Raw genomic sequence first — 19,554 nt, 5'->3', positions numbered from 1 at the left:
TAACTTCAAGATAAACAAAATTGTCGTAGAATACCTCCAATTGTATCCACCTGCCAGTCTAATGCCAAGGTGTTTACGCTTTTTGGAGCTTTTCCCTCTTTGGTGTTCATATCGTTTTCAGGATCGCCATCCAGACGACCGCAAAGCCCCGCCGTACGGTTCCACAGACTTTCCTTCACTTCTACCTGGACCAATTGCTAAAAAAAAGGAGGTCGATGTACTTGTTAGTAAAAAAAATTAAGTTACAATGGCAGCGACAATTCCATAACAAAAATGTTCTATTCTCATCGGGACAAAAATCTACTTTGATACAAAGGCCAAATCCGATTTTTGCAATATCTTAAAGTGAATCGTGCACAAATTGACCAAATGTCCGTAGGTGTTAATTTGCGCGTTTAAAATAGGGCAATACAGGGTGTTTTTTTGGGAGCTTTAGTTAAAAGTTTCTGGGAAAGTAAAATAGGTAGGTTTTTGAACATTTGTACTTATACTTAGGAGTTACTCTGAAGGCCGAATCTATGTAAAATATTATAAATGTGCGCACTTCCGGAAACACCGGAAGTAGATAGTAATTCCGTTATTTTAAATGGCAACCCCTATTTTTTATTGCATTTTTGGATTCTACGTGAAATTTCAGTTCTTTTGATACCATATGTCGATATCTGCCATTTATGGTTTTTAAGTTATTTTGACTTTAAGAAAAAAAATGGCGGATGCAGATGGTACCTTGATAATTGATTACTTGAAAAAGGTTATAGTCATGGCAACCCATTTTTATCAGTGCATAGAGAATGAATAGGGCTTTCTTTTAGTGTACTTAAAAAAAAGTTAAGTTGCGTACAACCGCACCTATGGAGATCCAAATTTAAGAAACTTCAAAGTCTATAAACTCAGTTTTTTTAAATGGAATGACCATGTTCTTAATATTGCATGAGATAGAGAATCGAAATTGGCATATTTTGATATTACATGTTCCTATAGCTATCTTTAACAGTTTCTGATTTATTCCCATTTCATTGAATTGATCTCGGAATTGATGCCATTTTTTTTTCGCAGTTTCTTTTTAGTAGTTGGCCATGATTTTATAACAATCGAATTGTAAACAAATCAAGAAATGGACCTTAATACCATTGATTCTAGTTCTAGTTTAAATAATTCATTAATAAATAACTCATTTATTAAGGATATAGAACGGAAAATTTTTGAAAAATCTAAACAGTCGTTCAACTGAATTTCTTAAACAACGTATAAGTCTGGAAATTAAGAGAGGTAATACGATATCTGTTCTAGCAACAATTCCATACCAAAAATGTTTCAACGAAGTTTTTTATATTTTGCATTGAATTTATTTTTTTAATCTTGCATTTGCAATTCAATTCATTTTCGTAAATATTCTCTTGTAGAGCTTTGTATCACTTGTGCTTCAACGGTTTGTAAGTGCATTAGGGGTACAAAATTTCCAGAATTCATACAATTTCGTTCTAGTTTTCGAATGAATGTACGGAAAGCACGCGCCGCGATTCTGCCCATTTAATCATAAATAACAATTAAATTCCAAAATAGGTGAAACCACTGCGAGTCATTTCTCGATTTTTGAAAAACTTATGTTAACCTATCACAGTGGGTGGTGGATTAGTGTCACTAGATTTGTTTAAAATTCAATTGTTATAGAATCATGGCCGACTACTAAAAAGAAAATCCGAAAAAAATAGTGTCAATTCAATAAAATGGGAATAAGTCAGAAACTGTTAAAGATAGCTATAGGAACATGTATTGTCAAAATATGCCCATTTCGATTCTCTATCTCATGGAATAGTAAGAACATGGTCATTCCATTTAAAAAAACTGAGTTTTTAGTCTTTGAAGTTTCATAAATTTGGATATCCATAGGGGCGGTCGTACGCAACTTAACTTTTTTTTAAGTGCACTAAAAGAAAGCCCTATTCATTCTCTATGCACTGATAAAAATAGGTTGCCATGACTACAACCGTTTTCAAGTAATCAATTATCAAGGTACCATCTGCATCCGCCATTTTTTTTCTTAAAGTCAAAATAACTTAAAAACCATAAATGGTAGATATCGACATATGGGTATCAAAAGAAGTGAAATTTCACGTAGAATCCAAAAATGCATTAAAAAAATAGGGGTTGCCATTTAAAACAACGAAGTTGCTATCTACTTCCGGTATTTCCGGAAGTGCGGCCATTTTAAAAATATTTTACATCGATTCGGCCTTCAGAGTAACTCCTAAGTACAAATTTTCAAAAACCTACCTATTTTACTTTCTCAGAAACTTTTAACTAAACTCCCAAAAAAAACACCCTGTATGGTAAGCAAAAGCACCCGAATTTTGTGATGCGCAAATTACTATGATTCGAAAGAAGAAATTCACTCGATGCTTGAACTATGCAACGTCGTACTAAGACATTGCAACCAGAGATAACCTCCTTCCGGTACAAGTCAGAGTTGAACTACCCCTATTTTTGGTCCCATTCTACAAACCCTAAAATCGAAGGTTCTGCAGTTGCCCAAATTAGAAGTGCTCGAAGGGTAGATATAAATGCCATGTAAATTTGGCAAATCGAATTTGCGTATTTGTAGTTCAATACGGACTGTGTCCTAGGAATTCTAGAAGAATACTAGGTACATACCTGTCCATCCCATCGTATTTTGGCGCCGACAGCATCAATAATAACAATAATAAATTGCGCTGACATCTCCACTCGTATACCTGGTACTCTTCCCGGTATTGGTAATATTTTAGTTCCGCTTACGAATGTTGGAGCTCCATCAGCTACCGAATTAGACCGCTATTACGACAAGCATTTTACTACTTCATTACCTGTATGTTTCAGCATGAATTCCTTGTCATGCAGGTAAATTCGTATCACTTTATAGCAATCTCCTCCACTGACAGTGCACTGCTTGCTATTCTGCACGGTAATACTAAAGGTGTCGTCTACGGTATCCTTGACCAGAGTGTACGCACATTGAGATTTAAAGCTGAAATATATTTTTCAGTAAGAAATTCGGGGCCGGTTTTTAGCAAACCTAAATATTTTTCCATCGAAAGTTTTATAATGGGCTCCTCCCCATGTGAAACAGCTTCCTGGTTGAGGAGTCACCTGAACTATATGAGTCGGGGCAACGTAAGACGCTGGTGCGGCCTTATTCGCAAATGAATCACTCATAAACACTGGTGACTAAAATTGTAGAGTTAAACGGTGAGCATCACAAAAATCAGTTCGTCATACTTCCATGGCCCTGTAATGTCCGTAACTAGTTCTCGGAGTGGGTCTGCCACCAAATATGACATCATCAAACGTATATGCCCCAGTTGGTCCGTGAAGCATATAGTCAAAGGAATGACCTCGCAAATTGGTAACTTCCATATGCGACCCTGCAAGCCGATTTAAGCACAAAATATGCGGTTGTTGATTTTACCAAAAACGCATTGAGGTATGGGTTCAGGTTGGAATTTTCCTTCGGCATATGAGCATGAGTAAATCGGCGCGGGTGGGAATTCAAATTCGATTCCTTCGGGACACGATATTGAGCACCCGTAAGATATACCATCGCCAGAGCAGTTGTAACCCCCATTGAATTGTAATTTTTGCGCAGAACAGACGTCAGCATCTTAAAATGTTGAATAATTCAGTGTTCTAAGAAAAAGTGATTGCTTACTGTATTGACATTGAGGTCCTCTGAAATCTTGTGGGCATTGGCAGACGTTTAGTGCCAAACACTCGCCTCCATTTTCGCACGGTGGATCGCATACCGCTGTGGAACAACATGATTAGGGCTTTACAGACGTGGAAGTAATGCGTGCATACCTTCACAGTCAGGAATACTCATCCACTGAGGTTTGGCCGGTACCCAAGAACCGCCCTTGCAGTTCATATTTGCAATTGTCGAACCGTCTGGGAATTGATGTCCCTTCATGCATGTGATCGTACAGGATCTACAATGACAGTGAGAAACTTTCAGGCGATTTCAGCGGGTGCTTACGTAGAACTACAAGTTCGCCTTGCGTTGAGTGACATTGGTGGGTAGTTTAGGCATGGTTTGCTCTCAAATTCGCAACGCTTTCCCGAGAAGTTTTCAGGGCAATGACACACATCAGGTTCAACACAGATGCCATTATTGAGGCACGCTGGACTACAGACCGCTGTAAAATTGATGGATGATTAACCATTGATGGGAGGATGCATTTTGTACTCACGACCGCAAGGCGGAAAGACGTCAACCCAGTCAGTCCCCTCCACTAACCATCTCCCATCTTTACAAGTGATGAATAACTGTTTCTGCCCATTTGGAAACTGGTGACCTGGCCTACAGGTAGCTCGACAGCCGCTGTACTGTGAACATTTGATTCCTGAGTTCATGGGAGCCGGAGGCATACCGGTACATCCTGAAATATTTACCCATTAATCTGAGTTCGTGCATTTGCACCATAATAACAAACATTTGAAGCAGAATTTTGAAGTTCTGGTTGGAGATTCGCATCGCTAATTTATTATTTTAAAAGTTTTGATCTTAGTAAACTATAATCAATGCAAACAGTTCATGTTTCAGAACAGTTTTGCATTGATTTTTCGAGGAAATTTTCGACAAAATATGCGGACGTTGATCTTACCAAAAACGCATTTGGGTATAGGCTCAGGTTTGAATTTTCCTTCAGCATATGAGCATGTGTAAACCGGAGCGGGTGGGAACTCAAATTTGATTCCTTCGGGACACGATAATGAGCAGCCGAATGATTCACCATCACCAGAGCAGTTGTAACCCCCATTGAATGGTAACTTTTTCGCGGAACAGGCGTCGGCACCTTAAAATGCTGAATACTTCAGCGTTCTAAGACAAAATGATCACTTACTGTATTGACACTGAGGTCCTCTGAAATCTTCTGGGCATTTGCAGTCGTTGTGTGACATACACACGCCTCCATTTTCGCACGGAAGATCGCATACCGCTGTGGAACAACATGATTAGAGCTTTACAGACGTAAGTAATGCGAGCATACCTTCACAGTCAGGAATACTCTCCCAATGAGGGTTGGCAGGTATCCAAGAACCGCCCTTGCAGTTCGTAGTTGCAGTTGTCGAACCGTCTGGGAATTGAAGCCCCTCCATGCATGTGATCGTACAGGATCTACAATGACAGTAAGAAACTTTCAGGCGATTTCAGCGGGTGCTTACGTAGAGCTGCAGGTTCGCCTTGCGTTGTATGAAATTCGTGGGTGGTTTAGGCATGGTTTGCTCTCAATTTCGCAACGCTTTCCCGAGAAGTTTTCAAGGCATTCACACACATCAGGTGCAACACAGATGCCATTATTCATACATGCTGGATTACACACCGCTGTAAAATTGATAGATGATTAACAATTGATGGGAGGACTCATTGATTGACTTACGCTCGCAAGGTGGAAACTCGTCTACCCAGTCAGTCCCTTCCACCAACCATCTCCCATCTTTACAAGTTATGAATAACTGCTTCTGACCATTTGGAAACTGGTGACCTGGCCTACAGTTAGCTCGACAGCCGCTGTACTGTGAACATCTGATTCCTGAGTTCATGGGCGTTGGGGGCATACCGGTACACCCTGAAATGTTTACCCATTAATTGTCCATCCGAGTTGATTATGAGCATGGTTTGCTGTTTTTGGAATAAAACCCCAGAGCACTAAAACCATAAAGGCTCTGAACGATCTCTCACTGGAATTGAAATCGCTTTTTACTCTGTTCCATCATCAACAAGTAAATGTCCATCAACATTACCAAGATTGGTGATTTATGCGTTACTTAGTAATCTAGTAACTCTATCACTTATTCATGTGAACCTACAAAGTTCTCCAGTTCTTGATAAATCTTAGAAGAATTGCGACAATGAAGTAACAAATAAAAAAAGCTTGGAGCTTTGATAGAGCTTTGGATTTGGAAGCCTTATGTTCGATAGGGCGCATTTCAACTTGCGCTCTACAAATCATTTTGAACAGGCTTCAGAGCTTTGGAATTAAACCTTGCTAAAGTTCTTTGTTCAACTTTGGTTCCTAGTACACCTACGTTACCGTGCCTCATATACCTATACCGCGCATTTAATTGAATGGAGTTGACTGCGCAACAAGCTACTATCGTAAACTGTACATGCAATTAAGAGCGTGGGAAATGAGAAAACGTACCAATCAAATGAGGAGTACGTCGTAGTAAAAATGATAAATGTTAGAGTTTCCTACATTGTGGGTGGCTCAACTGAAATTATCCTTATCTTTACCGGCAAGCTAATTATGTTGGTTTTTAGATTTGATAATCTAACTCAACGCAAGCATGCCGATTGTAATCATACCTACATTTCTCAGTCAAAATCAACTACCGGGAGTTATTTCCATAAAAGTGCAGCTCATCAATGATACTTTACCGACAAATGAGTCATAGGTCGCAGACGTTCCATTTCCTGGTCGTGAAACGTTTTATCGACTTTTTCAAGTTTGTTGGACTTGCCGAGTGGAAATACGCAAAAACTGGTAGACAAAAATAAGCGAATTTTGTGCTTCCGGGCAGATTATCAAATTCCGGATGATAGTACTTCAAATTGCGAGTAAAGTGTAACAATGCATACACAAAACAGACGTCATGCATAGTACCCTAATCAATCACTGAGATTGGAATAGAATTTGGAATCCATGGACGAGGGGGTGCAAAATGTTAGAAAAGTGAAAATTATTGTTGTGTCAACTTATGCATACACTTATCATATTCCAGCAAATGATAGATGATGTTCAATAATCCAACTTTATCTTATAAAAATCCCCTGCAGGGGGCCCCCATAGGTTTTTCTCATATTGTAAGCTGGATATGACAAGGCAGGTTTCGTTTATTTAACACTAGAAAATTAACCGAACTAAATGAAGATTGATGATACAGCCTCTTTAAGGGTGGCAAATTTATAAGATTGGAAGGAAAATACACATTGACACCGACAATTAATATACCTGAATTGATTAAAATCATATTACTCAACATAAATTGGTTCAGATTTTTCACCTGGACTGCCTACTACCGTTGAGTAACTCATATTTAATTAGTCAATGCTACTACTACGTATCCGCAATTGTAACCATGACTAGATGAGCGTAATCTTAAGGTCGCGGTCACAAACAAGGACATACCCGATTGGAAGCATTATGGAAATCGGGGAAGGACATCCTATGCAATACTGAAATTCTAAAGATTATAGTAAAATTGGCAATGAAAGAACTGCACCGAAAACTCTGTATCCCTGAGTTATGGAAGAAAAGCATAGTGCGGCCCTGACCTAATACTTCTACACCTGTACCAGAGCTAAGGCCCATAAGCATTCTTCTTCTAACGTCTAAAATCGTTGAAAAAATCCTATCAAACCAGATTAAGGCGTACTTAGGCTTTAGATCGGGATCGTAACTGACGATCTGACCTTCTAGGTTCTCCTTAAGTTCTTCCTTACAGCCTTCAGCTTTTGAATTTTTAATCCCATTTTAGCTATTCACTTGCCGATGCTTTTACTACGAAATTTTCACTGTGGTATACCCTACCGCTGTGGGTCCTTTACCTTCAACTTTTCATGTTATTTTGTAAGGTATAAGTTAAGGTAATCACACTGTATATTTTGCAACCTAGTTTAAGTAGGTAATATTAAGTACGAACATTACAACTTAAACTTCAACTTTAACTTCAAATTATTAAAGAATCTATGGGATAGGTGGCTTAATTATTTACGTTCATTTGCCCTAAATTGTGTAAGAATTCAAGTGGTTTAGCAATTCGTATTTCGTTAATAAATAAAATAGAATTGAATTGTATGTAGAAATCACATTCTAGACCCTGTTTGCGGCTTGTCTCATCTCAGCGCCTCTTATCTAACCGTAACCACCGATAAGCGCAGAAAGATAGTACTAAATTATTTGAGTAACAGTTAATTGTAAACAATGTCGAAGCTCAATTGGATTGTTATAATCAAGTTCTTTCGATTAGTTTTTACTACTTCCGTCCGTTTGTCCGTCCGTCCGTTAGCATGATATCTCGTAAACGAATGGATCGATTACGATGAAATTGGCAATGTAGGCCAATAAATAAAGAAGGCCCTTTTGACATCTCCGTTACTTATGAACCGAATTGCATCAAATTTAATATGCCCATAGCTTTAGCCATATAAAACGCAATTCCAAAAGCCTGATCGATCAGCATTCACAGTGCCCTCTTCGCATCTCGACCATTTATAAACCAAATTGCAAACTTTCGTATTTACGGAGGCATTTAAATTAATTTAAAATAGCTAGAATAAAAGCAAATGTAGCGCCATTTTCCAAATTTGATTCTGCGCATGCGCAGTGCCAAATTTCTTATTTATGGAGGCATTTAAATGAAATTGGCCACTTGGAATAAAAACAAATGTACCGCCAGTTTCCAAATTTCGTTTTATGCATGCTTGTTTTATAAACTACTAGCTACTAACTTAACGAAGGAGTGTCATTAACGAAAGAAAATTGCAAATTTAATCCAGAATTTAAGCGAATGGAAAAGTCCAATAGGAATATTTTCACCATTTCAATTTTAAATTAAATTTATCAAAATTACATGCATCGACCGCGAAGGTAGATTGTATTTCTAATGTAATTTATGAAAAATAAAAGTTAAAGGACAGAATCAAAGAACTATATGGAGAGTTTTGTTCATGTAAAGGACTAAGACAGGGATGCCCACTTACCCCTACCTTATTTAATCTCTACTTAAGAGACATGGAAATAGTAGTAAGACACGTCCAAGGTGGTGGCATACGCGAACGACGCAGTGATCATGCCAAAAGAAGCAGGACAGATGAAGGAAATAATGGAAATAATGGGGAAAGGAAAGAAATGGAGATAAATGTAGAAAAGTGTAGGATGATGAGATTTGGGAAGGGAGGTGGAAGGAAAGAGTGAATGGAAATGGAGAGAGGAAAGAATAGAAGAGGATTTTACCTCTGATAATGAGAGGTGTGCTCTTGTACGAAACTGAGATATGGGGCGAAAGGAATAGGAGTAAAAAGAAGATATTATAAATGGGTATTAAGGTTAACACCAAATTGTATATTAGAGGAAGAAAAAAATGGAAATGATCAGAATAATGTCGGGGCGCATGTGGGAAGAGGCAGAGGAAAGTATTTTCGAAAAAAATGGATACGGACGGGCTGAGATCGAAAGGAGGAGAGTATTTAGAATATGTACGAAAAGAATATATAACACACGTTATCGAACTGTACTGAGGTGGAAATAACATGGAGAAGTAGGAGTGTGGTGCTGGATGAAGGGGAGGAAGTGAGAAGTGGATAACGTGGATTTTAAAGAAAAGGGGGGCGCAAAGCCCCAAACATCCAATGGTCCTTTTTTTGCTCAATTTAAAACGACCAAAGCCCGGCTTTGGCCGTATCCAAACAGCCAAACCTAGGATCGTGCAAATATATGAACCGACCAAAGTTTAATATATTCGGTTCCAGTGTCAGTGCGAGGTAGGTATGACATTTTAACTATTGGGGACGTAGAAAAACTTCTTAAAAAACGAACTTCTGGTGATGAAATAAAATATTTTTGCAATATAGGTGAATTGTATGAAATTATTCACAAAGCCCACATTGATACGGGACATAAAAGCACTCGGTGCATGGATAAAGTACTGTAATATTACATATTTATTTACGCTTATATGGGCAATGTCAGTTGAAGAAAAAAATAAAGGAAAGGGCCTAGCGCTAGTAGTTAGGCCAATTTTGAGCAACGACGACATGAACTCAAGAGGGCAGTTGGATCTTATAGATATGCGAACAAATCCAGACGGAGACTATACATTCATTTCAAATTATCAGGACCATCTAACAAAATTACCTTTGAAATCTAAAAGAGTTACGAAGGTAGCTCTTTTAGACAATGTTTGTATAATAGGTGCTCCTTACATCCTCCAAAGTGACTATGGAAGAGAGTTCACCGTAGCAGTCATAAATGAACTTGCTGATAGGTTCGAAGCTAAAATAATTCACCGTAAACCAAGGCACTCTCAAAGCCAGGGAAGTGTAGAAATGGCAAACCAGGGTGTTAGAGACATTTTAGTATCTTGTATGGCAGATAACAAAAGCACCAATTGGCCTAACGGATTGCAATTTGTTCAACTAAAAAAATAGATCTTTTCATAGAGGTATAAACAGAAGTCTGTATGAGGCAATGTTTGGGGTTCCTATACGAAGAGAAAGAAGAGCTGGAAAACATATCAAATGATAATTCTGATGCAGACGTCTCTAGCAGCTCAGATGTAGAAGAAGAAAATCGTGCAATATCGTACAAAACCTCAAGCGATCAAGCCAAACAAAAAGACGTAAGTAATATTTCAACTGTTGAAGTAAAAAAAATTAATTACATTTCAAATAAATTACTATTTATATTTTGTAGGCAAAATATTCACTAAAATGTTTTTTACAGTGTACCTCCCCACCTGAAAAACCATGAATGATTTGCAATCGTCAAGGAAAAATTACCGAAGCACGTGAAGCATCATCCGCTTCCCAGAAAAAGAATGCAGAGGTCCAAAGAAAAGTTTAGTTCCTGTTAGAATCCTGTTAGCTAGGAACACGATCAGAACCAATCGAAAACGTCATATTTTGGTTTTCATCCGTAACCATCTTCATGGTTGTTGAGGGTGTTTAAAAGAGCCATAACGACTCGAAAAAATTTTTTTAATTTTTTCCATACACTGGCCAAAACTATTTTTTGTGAGTTCCTTTGTTTTTGAGAAGTTTTGAATTGAAAAGTTGAACTATTTATTTTATTTTTCTAAATTTCTCTCTAAAAGTAAGCATCAGAGTGAAAAATGTTAATATTACAAGAAAGATGTGTCTTGATGAGATCTAAAAAAAAGGTTTCCACACTTTTCGCGTCGGGTTCTAAATAAAGGCGCTAGATGACATTTTCTAAATGTTATACTATGACCAAAGATAATTGCAAAGTTTTTTAATGAAATAAAAATTTTTGTATATAAAAAAAGAGTGGTTGGTTTTTGGTACCGGCACTATACCAGTTGACAATATCGCAATATCGACTTTATCTTCAGTTGAATACATCGCACACGAACTCGCACACGAACGAAAATAAATATGCAAGCCAAAGTAACAATATTCAAATTAATTAATATGACAGTCAGATCTTTATTTATTTAAAAAAGTTATTTTGGTTGGATAAAATTAGGCGCTCTTCAGAACAGATATTGTCATTTAAAAGTAGACATAGGGAAAAACAATACACGTAAATCCCTATGTCTACTTCTTAATAAATAACACTGTATAAGCAGAACTGCTGTGCTTTGAAAAAGTGTTGATGTTGCTATACTTTCTCTATAAAGCTTGATGCTTGTTTCCATTTATGCCAAAACGATTCGCGTTATTGGTGAAATATAGAGAAAACATAGGGTCGACTAAACTGATAAATATTCAATGGTAATGTACAAGTACAATACCACCAAAGCGATTCATTCACCTACTCCGTCGCTCGAAACGCATGTACCCAGCATTGATCTGTCGATTACATGATTCAATAGAACGCTCAATAAAACTATTTTTCCTCGAAAACGGCGTTTCAGGGTGCAAATAACAAAAGTATTTTGGATAACGAAGAAACCAAATGAAAAAATCCGATACAACTGAATACCGAACGATCCTCTAGATCGCTTTTGGGGTGTAACTGATTAACCGGATAGTTTACGAAGCTGAAAGACACCTTTCTTATATTATTAATTAAGAACATGTGTACCACTTTTGAAAGCTATCGGAAATTATAGTGCACACGGATAGACAGACAGACAGCAAGACTAAATTATAAACGAAGTCACAATGTGCATTTTCTAATAGACTGTAAGAAAATGTATTTTAATTCGATGGGTGCCGATTATCAGAAAAATGGTTTTTGGTAGGGGAAAGTGCCTTATGAAGAACTCGACGAAACATGCGCTTCTGCCAAATTTGTATTACACATGATCACGCCAATAAAAATGGTTTTTTCTGGAATTTCAAGAACCCTTTCTTAGAGGTTTCAAATAGCAGTCATAATCATGAAGACTATTATGAGTTTTTGATGCGAAAAGCATAAAGTAGCAGATAAATGTTAACTTACCCCCCTTATAGTTGGATGGGGCTGCTTGCAACCTCTCGAAGGAGTGCTTAACCGCAGGTTCATCGTACGAGCCTCCTCCATAACCAGTCTTTGTAGGTGCTGTCTTAACACCACCTTTCACGCCACCTTTCACGCCACCTTTTACAGCACCCTTAACGCCTCCCTTAGTAAACGCCGATTTGACATTGGAAGTTTTCACACCTCCACCGTCACTGAACAGAAGAGGTAATTAACATCACCCAAAAACAGAAAAAATAGTAAAAACTTACCTTTCCGCCGAGCCATATTTATCCCTTATTTGCTTTGGAATATACGCCGGATGGACGTCCCTAAAATTGTAACATTAGCAATTTTCTTCTGCACTATTTACTCGAATAATGTACCCGCTTGCGTGGTAATTGAAATGACTAAAAACTATAAGTAAAATACTGAAACGAAGATTCATTATGCCTCAATTGTACATAACGGTTCGTGTCAGCGCGATATTACATCTAATAAACAATAGGAGCAGTATTTATAAAAAAGGGAATATCTAGGAGGGAAGGAAAAGGAAATGCATATCTCATTAACAGTACTCAATGAAAGCACCGTTTGCAGATAAATATGTCAAGGGTATCATAATTGGCGCATTCAAATGTTTAGGCGCCAATAAAACTTCGAGCTTTCGGGCTTTTGGGAGGGCCACGCCTCAAGGGAGAGGATTCCTTTGGTAAACCAAAATTTTTTACTAAAATCCTTGACTTTGTCACTGGTTTTACATCACCTTCATTTTAATATCAGTACCTTGAACTAAATCTTTTTCCCACATTTCTAGGTGAAGTGTTATCTCCCAGTCATCCGAGGATGCTCTTCTTTTGCGCCGTTTTTTCAAACCTTGGGAATTACTTTTTGTTGAGTTTAGATCATTGACTTGCGAATATCTGGAATTTTACTGTTCTTATCAATCTTATTTATTTGTCGCTAACGCGAAATGGCAATTCTCTTTAATTAGTTAGGTTCATATGGCGAATATATGCATATCGATGATAAGCAGACTGTTCTCATGGGTAATAGAGATTAAAGAACTTCCAGTTGCGGTGACTGCTAATTCTTATCAGTAGTGAGATGTTAATTAATAGTTAACAACTTCCCAATTTGTTTAAACTGAGCAATTCAGTTCGTAGTTCAAAAAAATATGCCAACTTGTGCATATGTTTTATTTCAATGTTCAACTGCGCGATTTCTTCACCTAATTTCTACAACGGCGGTCTAGTTTTTATGCTGGATTGTTGTGGGTGTATTAATTCTAGAACTATTCGTTCTTTATCATCAGCTAGCTTTACACTCATTATTCCATTGTATAGATCATCTCCGCTGGTACCTTTCATCGATTTACTCTCCACAAACGTAACCCATTTGGGTTCATCCTCGGGTTCATCTGAGAGTTTCCAACAAAAATAATGCTCATACAAAGTGTGGATGAACGAATGGAACACGAAACAATTTTTGCTTTTGAAAGCATGTCCTTTTGGGGTACAGGGGGAACATCTTTTACCAATCTAATTCATTAACTTCTTCGTCCTTTATCACTGTGACACAACCCTTAAGGTTTCAATTGTTATAATACACTACCGTTTCAGACCTTTATTTTATTTGGGAAAAGTGATTGTTTTGGTCCTTTCTACCACTATATTTGTTTTCATACTTATAGGAGTAGGTATATTACATGTTGTTTCACCCTTTTTAGCGTAACACAACGAAGTTGAGGTACCGTTTATGTGCTCGATTTTCCGTCGTCTGTTTGTCTGTAGTCTGTCTGTTCCAACGAGATCTCGGCCTCTTCGGGTTTTCACTAATTGATCGCTACTATGGTCTATAATGCCAGATACTCATCGTTTAGGTACACGTACAGTTGTGTTACGAGGCAACACTCACGAGCTGTGGGTTTTGAAGCATTTCTGCATCGTAATTTGCCTTTTTCGAACCAAAAAGCGTGCATGAATCTTTTTTTGGCGTGCGTATAAAGATTTGCTCCTTTTCTTGAGCATTCAATATGATAAAGCGCAAAAGTTAGAAAACATGTTGGTACCGCCAAAATGATGCGTCACATGTCGCGTGCACGCAAGACCCTTATCAACATTGACTCAACGTGTTGTTTATTAAATGCTTTTCTTTTTTTTAATTTGCAGGTATAATTAAAAAAATTCGTTAAGCCGCTTGTGAGCAAGAAGCGAAGGGTGCACTTTCAAATTTGGCTTTTCGATTTTAATAGCCTTTATGGACATTTCCTACCTTAACGAGAATACAAACATGAAATAATATTTAATTTCTGATCGAATGACACCAATACCAAGTCTGTAAGTGGTTGAGTTTCGGGGCCTTTGTGACTCAGACAGACAGACAGACAGACATCAAGAGCGAAAAAGTGCATTTTTTATTTTTTGAAAGTGAAAGTGCACTAAAAATAGCGTTTATATAAAATAGTCCAGCTATTTTTACATAGTATTAGGCACTTGGCAGTCACACGATATCGCCCGCTGTATGGATTTTGAAACTATTAGCGCCCTTTCGAGACTCAAACACCGTTAACAACTCTTAAAATTCTTAAGAACCCTTAAAAGCTAATATTAGAATGTTAGCCACCTTTGATTATATGCTCAGATGTTTCCCATTCTAATATTCTTAATTATTGATTAACCTTAATCATCGTTTGTGAAACCGGGCATTAATGTTTTAAAAATTTTGGAAAATTCTCCCTATCTCTAAAACCTTAATAAATACACTTAAAGGATTCTTTAAAAAACTCATAACACTCTTAAAAGCTTTCAAAGTCTCAGAGCTTAAGACTCTGAAATCTTATGGAGATTGCGACTCCTTGAAATTCTTCTTGATTTTTGTAAGTCTTTGAAACTTCTTAGAACCCGCCGAAGACTTTCAAATGCCCTTTAAAGAGAACCTTGTTTCTCTTAATGGATTTTAAAGACTTTCAAAAATTAGTTAAAAAGTTGAGCAGATTTGGCAGCATACATGATGACCATTTGAAAACGAAACAGAGCCTATATTTTGGGGACTTTAAAACTTTACGAAAAAATCCTAGAACGCGTCAATTTTTTATTCAAGAGGGAACCATTTTTTGCTAGTTTCACCCCCCTGAAGGTAAAGCCCTAGCGGGTGTTACAAGCGCGACCAAAATTTTCAATCGAATGGTGGGTCGAGTGATATCTTATTTTGAAGGTATTTTTATGTGGCTTATAACCCTTAAGTTTTAAATCGCTACTATTTGCCTAGCCAATATAGGGGTTAATAAAAGTTGCAAAAACGTGTCAACATTTTCTTTCGAAAAAAATGCTTGTAAATTAATTAATTAAACAAACAGGAAATAAACGACTCAATTCCTCAAAACCTTCCCCATGGATATTTAATTGTTGACGAACAAATATAATTGTGAAATGTTACGATATGTTTCGATTGTTAAATAAATATTTTAGTTTGTTACCTGAAGACGATTAACAATCGAAACATGTCGTAACATTTCACAATTATATTTGTTCGTCAACAATTAAATATCCATGAGGAAGGTTTTGAGGAAGTGAGTCGTTTATTTCCTGTATGATTCATCACCCCATTTAGAGCAGGAATCAACCACGAGTTTTTTCTGATTAATTAAACAAAAATAAATACAACAATAAATACAAAAAATGTTGTTCTCCTACATTCTGAACCGTACTCTTTGTTGTTGTTTTTTTTTTTAATACTTTAATACTTAATTTTGAAGTTTAATAGTGATTGTCAATTACTGTTTCCAGATCATAGTAGTGACAAATAGCGCTTTAAAGTTATTTAATTGCAAAATCGGTATGTATGTTTTTCTGACGAATGCTCCTTTTTCCTGAACGGTACTGTGAATCGTCACAACTATCGCTATTGGGCTGATTCAAATCCCACAATATTTCGTGAGGTGCATATACACAACATCCCGAAAAATTGTTTGGGCTGGCATTCTTGGCAACCATCGTAGGCCACTTCTTTTTACAAGGCAATTTAACAGGAGAGATGTACCTGGAGTTCATCCAGCATTAGTGGAGATACTAGAAAATAACGAGTACTTGGAAAATCGTCTAGTATTTCAGCAAGATGGTGCGCCAACCTACTATGCTGTAAGGGTTCGTCAATATTTGGACCAAACGTTTCCTGGACAATAGATTGCAAGAAGAGGAGCTATTGAATGGCATCCTTGTTCACCGAACTTAAGTCCGTTAGATTTTTTTATAACGCCATTTAAAAACTAAAATGTATGCTATAGTACAGGCGGTAAGTGCATCGGTCTAAACATTTTGGGGGGGAAAGCTGGATTTTGTTGAAATGTCTCAGGTTAGGTGTCTCGAATAACGTACTAAAAGTCCAGACCCCCAACTGCGCCGCTCATCGAGCTGTGGCACGTTTTTGCCCCCCAAAATCAGTTTTTCGTTAATATCTCGAAATGTAGCAGGCTTAGAGAAAAACTTTTGAAACAAAAAATGTTCCTCGTAAAATTTCCTACACGATAGCTTACTTGCAAGTTAGTCCAGGCCTAACCGATAGCCTACAGCGTTCGTTTGAGTAGTCTAATATTGAGTTCTTTGATGATTTTTTGTACTTATGGTTGTATGGACGCCTAAATTGATGAAAGACGTACTTCTCACTTATTGTACCATAGGATAGCCGATTTGAACGTTAATTTAAGAAATTTCATCAACATTCTGTTTCCTCTCCATTTTTGCACCTGATGAAAGCATCGGTAGGCGTGGAGACTGAATGCAGCGGCAGTAGGCGACGCTCAACGTATGAGACGTACTTCTGACATGTTACCTTGTATGTCTCCCCTCGCTCCCACAGAATTTTACGAAGCAGGAAGCCACCATCAATAACGTAAGTTGACTTAGTTTTATCATATTGAGTCAAATCACTCTCTGAGAAGATTTTATAGAGTGTAGATTTGACACATTTTCGCATCCCTTTCTCGTCAAACAGCGCCAAGTAGGGGTATGGTGCCAATTCATACTCCAGGTATTTCTTCAGTTGAGCGTCACTTTTCTTCAAAATTGAAATCCTTTTAAACAGTATTAACGGATCCACCAGACGGTTTTCATCGCGCACTTTCATTGTGTTGAGAGCTTTCATGGTGATCACGCAGTCGCTTCTTCTCATTTTAACGGCTGAAAACTTCATTCCATGAAAATGAAATAGTGTACACCGCAGGTAGACTGACATAAATGACCCACTTCTCTGTCTATTCACTGCAGGAAATTCGCGAAAAACTCGATATTAGACTACTCAAATGAACGCTGTAGGCTAACGGTTAGGCCTAGGCTAATTTGCAAATAAGATATCGTGTAGGAAATTTTACGAGGAACATTTTTTGTTTCAAAAGTTTTTCTCTAAGCCTGCTACATTTCAAGATATTAACGAAAAACTGATTTCGGGGGACAAAAACGTGCCACAGCTCGATGAGCGGCGCAGTTGGGGGTCTGGACTTTTAGTACGTTATTCGGGACACCTAACCTGAGACATTTCAACAAAGTCCAGCTTTCCCCCCCAAAATGTTCAGATTGACGTTTTTTGTGTACTTATCGCCTGTACTACTAGGCGGCTAACATCGTTAGAACTTGCGACAAAGATTAATAGATGAATGTCGTACAATCACCCCAGAAGTTTTTTAAATTGTACCTGAAAGGTCTGAACAAAACCTGTATTATTGTATGGAAGTCGAAGGCCAACATTTTCAACATTTAATATTGATTTTAGCTTTAAGCACTTAAAATAAGAGTTATTATCCACATAAAAATACCTGCAAAATAAAGTATCACTCGGCCTCTCATTCGATTTAAAATTTCTGGGGCGCTTGTCACCCCCGCTATTGCTTTGCCCTGAGTGGGGCGAAATTAGCAAAAAAAATGGTTCCCCCTTGAATTAAATATTGAAGGGTCCGAGGATTTTTTCGTAAATGTTTTGAGGTCCTCAAAATAGGCTCTGTTTCGTTTTCAAATGGCTACCTTACATTACGTGCGTTTGTGAAAGCTTCCAAACAAGACATCTTTTGCACTTGTAGAAATCGATCTGAGAGGATTTTTTATTTGTCTCAGAAGATAGTACGTCATATATGAAAGTAACCTTTAAAGCTCGGCGTGCTTTAATCACCTGTTTTCGCACGATCACGGGCAGTTTAAATGGCGATTCTGATGCCGGCATAATAAAAAGACCCTTAATTAAAGTATAATAAAAGCTCTTAAAAACCATACTTTCTCAGGAAGGCTCCAAAAGGTGTCTCTTTATTAGTCCTGATGTTTGATGAGAACACTTGAAACCTTTTGCAGGCTTTTAAAGAGTAAAAGTTACAGCTACAGTTACGGAATCACAAAAACACAAAATGTTTCCCATGACCCCTCTACATTCTGGGAGTTTTGCAATTTATTGGAACTACGAAAGGCGACAAGGTAGTTCAAATTATCAAATTCCGAGAAATAAGTCGGGATTATATCTGTGTAACCCCCATTTGCATCTTGGGGTTAAGTATAATAGATTCGCTTACAACTCGGGATTAAGTATGACCCCAACTTACATCTAAAAAACGTAAAAAAAATTAATTAAGCCGCTTGTGAGCAAGAGGCAAAGAGTGCACATTCAAATTTGATTTTTCGATTTTCATAGCCCTTATATGGATATTTAGGATTTTTGAAGAGGGGGGGGTTGGGGGGTTAAGGGGGTAGGGGTTGTCACTCATAACGTAATTCTGGTTCCCCCTCGATACCAACGAAACGGTTTTTCGCGATTTTCAATATCTTCTTTAGTTTGGAAAATATGACCGACTGCAAGTTTTAAAATTAACACCCCGTATAAAGCAGGCCATAACAAAAGCAGCAGGACCGTAGCCAGAATGAAGTAGCAGGGGGGCCGGTATTTTTCTAGGTGGGGCTTAAGGAGTTTTTAATAAAGACTTCCCTTGTAATTGTTGTAAAGGAACCATCACCCGTAATTTCCAGTGGGAGCAAGACCACGTTCTAGGTGGGGGCTCAGCCTCACCTAGCCACCCGCTGGCTACGAGCCGGAAAAGCAGACGATAGAGTTGGCAAATTAGTCAGTTTAAGCCTAACATAGGAGGACCAAGCAGTTTCAAGCGGTTAGTGTAGCTAAGTGTAATTTATTGTATGGCGCCCCCCATTTGGACGGATATGTTGAGGCAGAAAAAATACTTTGAATAAATGGAAAGAACGCAACGAAAGCTACTGATAAGAGAACGCAAGGCATATAAAACTGCCACCGACAATAGGGTTGCCGGTTTTACCGGGGGTACCACTTATTCAAGAGAGGAAATATGTTCTACCTGCTGGTTATAAAAAGCGCATGCGGTTTGTGGAGAAATAATATGTCGCTA

At 37.8% G+C, this 19,554-nt stretch overlaps 1 protein-coding gene across 3 annotated transcripts in view; it reads right to left on the bottom strand.

Moving 5' to 3' along the window:
* Positions 1-12,642, bottom strand: part of LOC116177255 (hemocytin) — a 29,121-nt gene extending 16,479 nt beyond the window's left edge. For 2 of the 3 annotated variants that reach the window (XM_031496172.1, XM_031496173.1), the window contains exons 1-18: positions 12,548-12,642; positions 12,434-12,493; positions 12,165-12,376; positions 5,415-5,603; positions 5,200-5,359; positions 5,025-5,152; positions 4,878-4,973; positions 4,638-4,829; positions 4,224-4,412; positions 4,010-4,169; positions 3,835-3,962; positions 3,686-3,781; positions 3,446-3,637; positions 3,256-3,401; positions 3,053-3,204; positions 2,844-3,004; positions 2,653-2,795; positions 35-197 (exon numbers count right to left, since the gene is read on the bottom strand). In XM_031496172.1, coding sequence (XP_031352032.1) covers positions 35-197; positions 2,653-2,795; positions 2,844-3,004; positions 3,053-3,204; positions 3,256-3,401; positions 3,446-3,637; positions 3,686-3,781; positions 3,835-3,962; positions 4,010-4,169; positions 4,224-4,412; positions 4,638-4,829; positions 4,878-4,973; positions 5,025-5,152; positions 5,200-5,359; positions 5,415-5,603; positions 12,165-12,376; positions 12,434-12,493; positions 12,548-12,609 — 2,629 coding nt within the window. In that variant the 5' untranslated portion in view covers positions 12,610-12,642. The remainder of the gene's footprint in view (positions 1-34; positions 198-2,652; positions 2,796-2,843; positions 3,005-3,052; positions 3,205-3,255; positions 3,402-3,445; positions 3,638-3,685; positions 3,782-3,834; positions 3,963-4,009; positions 4,170-4,223; positions 4,413-4,637; positions 4,830-4,877; positions 4,974-5,024; positions 5,153-5,199; positions 5,360-5,414; positions 5,604-12,164; positions 12,377-12,433; positions 12,494-12,547) is intronic. The other variant, XM_031496174.1, reaches the window with a different exon arrangement.
* Positions 12,643-19,554: the final 6,912 nt, after the last annotated feature.

The sequence above is a fragment of the Photinus pyralis genome, unplaced genomic scaffold (assembly GCF_008802855.1).
Source record: "Photinus pyralis isolate 1611_PpyrPB1 unplaced genomic scaffold, Ppyr1.3 Ppyr1.4_LG7, whole genome shotgun sequence".
Taxonomy (NCBI): Eukaryota; Metazoa; Arthropoda; class Insecta; order Coleoptera; family Lampyridae; genus Photinus; species Photinus pyralis.
Note: the sequence above shows the minus strand (reverse complement) of the source record. Positions and strands in the feature narration are given on the sequence as shown.